Source organism: Myotis davidii, unplaced genomic scaffold (genome assembly GCF_000327345.1).
Source record: "Myotis davidii unplaced genomic scaffold, ASM32734v1 scaffold518, whole genome shotgun sequence".
Lineage (NCBI taxonomy): Eukaryota > Metazoa > Chordata > Mammalia > Chiroptera > Vespertilionidae > Myotis > Myotis davidii.
In genome coordinates this window covers 291,328-297,329 of record NW_006289828.1, presented here as the reverse complement: position 1 = coordinate 297,329, position 6,002 = coordinate 291,328, and the positions used below count along the sequence as shown (strand labels likewise).

The following is a 6,002-nucleotide window of genomic DNA, read 5'->3' as shown; positions in this document are numbered from 1 at the left end:
TAGCAATGAGTTCTATCTAATAACTGCAAGGTCGGTAATGCTTAGACCTCTCTGGAGCCTCTAATCTGTTTCTAAGAATACACAATTCAAAGCTTAGTTAAAATTTTGAAACTATCAAAATATGTAACATAAGAAATGCCACTATATTAATTTGCTCTGCAGTTCTAAGCACACTAATAAACCAGATTTCAAATTTGCAATCCACCAATAAAAAACAAATTAGCTGATCAAATCTGGGAAATGTATTAAATTCTATTAGAATATATGCCAAATTGGATCATTGAATTACAGAACAGTGAAAAGAAACATAGAAAAAATTAAGTCCCACTTTGTCTTTCTGTGAGAGAACTTTGCAAGGAAATCTAGACACACACACACACACACACACAAAAGACAAATGAATTTGTCTACAAACAAGAAATATCTTTTATATATGCTCTCAGCACGAGGAAGGAGAAGCCTAGCAGTGGAGGTCAGACTTTGGAGATTAGGTAAGCCACATGAGAATTACAATTCAAAAGATAGATAATATTTTGAATAAAACATTGAAGAGCTCTGTGACACACCCCACACTTCCTTTTTTTTTATTCATAACCTCAGTTATATCACTAAAATGGTTCACTTCGTTGAAAAAAAATTCTTTTTGATCAGGTGCTTAAAAGCATCTTTCACTTGTTTGTTTCTCAGTGTGTAAATGAAGGGATTCAACATGGGGGCAACAGAAGTACTGAGCAGAGCTATCCCTTTATTTAAAGACACTCTCTCCTTCGCCGAGGGTTTCACATACATGAAGATGCAGCTGCCATAGGAAATAGACACAACTACCATGTGAGAAGAGCATGTAGAAAAGGCTCTCTTCCTCTGTTGAGGAGAAGGTATCTTCAGAATAGTCCTGATGATGTTTGTGTAGGAGAGAATCACTAACACTAGTGTGACCACGAGCGTTAAAATGGCTGAGAGAAGCATCATTAATTCTATTATATCCGTGTTTGTGCAAGAGAGCTGCAATATAGGAGAAACATCACAGAAGAAATGATCTACAGTGTTGGCTGCACAGAAGTCTAGCTGGAGACCTATAAGGAGTGGTGGAAAAATTATTATGAAACCGGCCAACCATGAAGCAAAGACCAACAAGGTGCAGACTCTGCCACTCATGATGGTGGTGTAATGCAGGGGTTTGCAGATGGCCACATAGCGATCATAGGACATGGCAGCCAGAAGAAAAAACTCGGACGCACCCAAGAGAATAGTAAAAAACAGCTGTGCTGCACAGTTATTGTAAGAAATGGACTTATCACCTGTTGCCATACTGACAAGAAATTTGGGGATGCATACAGTTGTGAATGAGATTTCTAAAAATGAGAAATTTCTGAGGAAGAAATACATGGGCGTCTTTAGGTGTGGATCCAGGAGGGTGAGAGTGATGATGGTTAGGTTCCCGGTGACACTCAACATGTAGGTGATAAGAAGGAGAAGAAAAATGACAGCCTGTACTTGTGGATCATCCGTCAGTCCAAGAAGAATAAATGCCGTCACTGTCGTGTAGTTTCTCATAGCTGTTTTCTATTTAAAAAGAAAAAGAAACAAAAATTAAAGGGGAAAAAGCTACCTGAGATGACTATTTGCTTAAGATGCTCCCTAAACACATTGCTTCCCATATCCAACACCCTTCTCTGTCCTGTTAGTCAGCAGTAACAGCCTATCAAAACTCACTCATATTTTTTTATTTAAAATTTGTTAACTGAATGGAATTCTATTTTCTTTTCTAAAGGGTTGTAAACCCAGGCATTTCAAAAAGATCACATATTACATTGATAATGTCATATAAAAGTAAATACAAATAACAAAAATCTATGATATTTTAACTATTATCTTCTGTATTTGCAATTTTTCCCAATCTATTTATTTTACATTAAATTATTTTACACCAACCTGTGACCAATTTTTTTTATTTTAATTAAAAGAATCATTCATGTTTTTATTTATACAAATACAAAACTATATCAGTTTAAAACTATTTCTTTGGGTCATAAATCTTAAAGCTACACAGAACCCCAAGAGATCTTCAGAGAAGCCCGTTGCTTTGCAGCAAGTAAAGTTTCATCATCTTCATCATTTTACAGAGAAATAAGACCCCTGTTTCTTTGCCAAACATTTTCTTTTCTGTGTTTACTACTTTATGGTGACTTTGTAATTCTGTAAGTCAGATTGCAGCTAAGGAATCTCTGCTTCTTAAAATTAACATAAACTGGACCTAAATATTTCTAGCCCATTAGCAGTGGGAATTCAATACTTTCACCAAACTTCTGAAAATTTAAGACTTAAATCCTTATAACTTTTGGTTTAGCTTCCTCCATTGTTTCTGAGACTTGAATTTAATTCATCTCACCCTGGTTGCTTCTTTCCTCTGATATACACCCAAACAGATAATAACGCATATCCTCATTTGTGGTATTTGTTTTGTTTAAGTAGCACACTTAATATCTGCAGGGACAGAGGCGGGTTCTAGAAAACTAGCTATTTTAAAAATATAAATGTTAGACATGGCTGGTAGTTATATTAGTCCATTACTTCCTCTGTTACCTTTCATAGCTTCTTCTCTATTTTCAATATTCATTCTCTTCCTGGTTCGGCACATGACAATTCAAAATTATGGGAATTTTTATTTTTTCTTGTTTTTCTGTCTTGCAGACCAGCCTATGCCCTTACATTCATCACCTCAATAGTCTTTCACTAAATTTTTCTAAAGAATGACAATACTTTTTTAAGAAAAATATTGTGTCATATTAAATTGTATTTTAACCTTATTGCATTTTATATATTCCAGTCTGGCTGTCATAATAATGTACAAGTAGTTCCAATGATTATTGCAGGGGAGCAAAATTCACTGCTCTAAACTATGTCTCTTTGGCATGATGACTACTTTAGGCTGATTATTTTTAAGAAAAGAAGACTTGGGAACTTTTTCTTTTTAGCTCCCCCTTAACTATCTAACGGACCTATGCTAGGAAGAAAGCTATTATCAGAAGATAACTGCAAAGAATATGAGCTAGGTGCGGTGGACTAGGGGAAATTTAGCAAGACCTGTTTGCTCCACTCCTCTCTGTGTCCCTTTGTCTCTGAATGACATAGAAAACATTTGTTTACTAAACATTTTATCTTCCCATCTTTCTATGAATTGTCTTTCTTTCCTTTGAAGTCCCAAAACCCTATCCAGTTCTTCTTAGAGCAGGACAGCATATAAGCATCAGTTACCAAATTGCCTATGTGCCTCATTCCTATGGAGCCCTGTACATACAAAATTAAATTTGGGTTCCTTCTATTGATCTGTCGCATATCAATTTAATTATTAGACCAGCCAGAAGAACCTAGAAGAGTTGAAGAAAAGTACCCTCCATACATTACAAATAATTACCACTAATTTTTTTCCTTCTCCCTTTTACTTCTCTTTTCTTTCCTTTACCATTTTCTTCAATGAATCATTTTTCTAAAAATGTGAATAGTCTAGCCATATAAGTAAAAGTCATACTCACTAGTGAGATGTTTTTTAAATCCAAGGTTATTCTATTTTTAAAAGTGAAAATCATAGGAAAACATCAGTCAACAATATGTGTTATATAGAGTACCAGAGTGTAAAGTCAGAGTAAGTTCGTATTTGAGTACTGTCTAGCCTAAATTTAAATTACAGGATTCTAAATAAATAAATGTTACAAACTATTAGGCAATATTATTTTTCTTCCAAATACTATAATAAGTTCTAGCTAGATAAAGTAAAATAGTCACGATTTCTAAGCCCGTTTATAGTTTCAGGGTTTCTATAACTGCTTTTGAAGTTTATAGGTAAGAGGTAAGAGATTCCTTTGTGACAGGAAAGTTAAATTTCTATATAATTCAATGTGACTGATTCACAAATATGAAACAATAATTTCCCAAGTTCAAGAGTTATCCATAATTGACAATACTCAATGACCATGCTGTTATAAATTCATATGCTGTTATAATTATCTAGAGAAAATATATTTATTTAATAAAGAGCATTTCTCTGATTCTGTTGAATACTATGAAGGATATCTAGTCAAAGCTTGGTTCCTGCAAAATGAAAGGTTTAAAGATTTCCTATTAAGATAGCACAGTTGATTCTTTCAGTATAACTATCAAAATAGCTTTGGAAAACATTAGTCCTCACTTCATGCCATACTATTTCAGTGAAGTTAATACAAATCAATTTTTAGAGTTTCATGAAAAGGTTCTTATGATTAAAACAAAACCACATTTTTTTCTAAACCTTAATGTGTGTAGTAGCAATTTCATTCCTACCTCTCTTCATTTAATGTGAGTCCCAGAATAGAAGCAATTTCTGAAGGTCTTCATGCCATCATTTTGAGGGTTTTTTTGCTTTAACCCATACTTTTCTCTTACATTCTCTTCTAAATATACATTGGCTTCAGCAACACACACTGAGAATATGTAAACTCAAAATTTTTTAACATAACAAAAAAACTTATCTAGTTCCATTTTTTTCTCATGGTTTTTAAAACAATCATTGCTCACCAACGTACGTAATATTTCACTTAGAACATATTTTTTAGGATTATGCAGAAAATGAATATATTTATCTTTTTAAAAGTATAAAAATGAAATATAAAAAGAGATTTCAGACTTGTTCTTTATTTTGAGAAGTTTCTGTCCTTCAATAAGAAGCCTAATTGCTTGTTTTGTAGTTCTTAAGATTACAAGAAGTGGAATCCTTTTTATACGCAGTGCCACTTGTCTCAAGAGAATTAACTGATTAAAAATATTAAAGAATGAGAATTATAGGAGGAAAGGCTCTATGAGATACCTATTATTTTGAGGTCTGTTGCTACCCACACCAAATATTTTGCTAATCATCAGTAATAGCCTATAATAATTAATTCATTAATTTTTACTCAAACTATCATGAACTCAATTAAGATCTTTGAATTTGTTTTCTCTTAATCCAGACTTTTCAAAAGAATAGTGTACTACATTGATGAAGAAATGCAAACAAAAAACCAGAAAGACTATATTTTAATATTGATGTCCTCTATTTGTAATTTTTAAAATGTATTTAGTTTACATTAAATTATATTACACCATATAGTAACTCATTCTTCTTTGTTAAACCTATCATTTTCTCTTTTTATTAGTCTTTATAAAAGACTAATATAAATCAGATTTTAACTGAGGGCTTTCTACCTTTTAAAATAACATAAACTTAACATTGTACCAAAAAAATTAAGATACCTAGGAATAAACTTAACTAAGGAGGTAAAAGACCTATACTCAGAAAACTACAAGACATTGAAAAAAGAGATAGAGAAAGACATAAACAAATGGAAAGACATACCATGTTCATGGACTGATAGAATTAACATTATTAAAATGCTCATACTACTCAAAACAATCTACAGATTCAATGCAGTCCCCATTAAAATACAAATGGAATATTTAAAAGACCTAGAACAATTCCAGAAATTCATCTGGAATAAAAAAAACACTCTGAATAGCCACAGCAATCCTGAGAAAGAAGAACAAAGTTGGAGGGATCATAATACCATGTATCAAGCTATATTACAAAGCCATAGTTCTCAAAACTGCCGGGTACTGGCACAAGAACAGACATAGATGAGGGGAATAGAATAGAGAACCCAGAAATCGACCCAAGCCATTATGCTCACTTAATATTTGATAAAGGAGGCAAAAGCATACAAGATAGTCAAGACAGTCTCTTCAATAAATGGTGCTGGGAAATTTGGTCAGATACCTGCAAAAAAAAAAAATGCAACTAGATCACCAACTTACACAATACACAAAAACAAACTCAAAATGGCTAAAAGGATTTAAATGTAAGACGTTAAACCATAAAAATCCTACAAGACTCCACAGGCAGCAAAATATCAGACATGCTTATAGTAGCAATATCTTTACCGATGTAGCTCTAGGGCAATGGAAACTAAGAAGAAAATAAACAGAAAATCTTA

General features: G+C 32.9%; 1 protein-coding gene across 1 annotated transcript; it reads right to left on the bottom strand.

Annotated features, from left to right (window-relative positions):
* Window positions 1-549: 549 nt before the first annotated feature.
* LOC102773812 (olfactory receptor 6C74) lies at window positions 550-1,632 on the bottom strand. The gene has a single exon (XM_006762689.1). The coding sequence runs from the start codon at window positions 1,552-1,554 to the stop codon at window positions 619-621; it is 936 nt and encodes a 311-aa protein (XP_006762752.1). The 5' UTR covers window positions 1,555-1,632; the 3' UTR covers window positions 550-618.
* Between the last annotated feature and the right edge of the window lie 4,370 nt (window positions 1,633-6,002).

What these genes read in the sequence shown, in the direction of transcription:
- LOC102773812 (XM_006762689.1), bottom strand. Translation starts at nt 1,554, where the DNA reads ATGAGAAACTACACGACAGTGACGGCATTTATTCTTCTTGGACTGACG.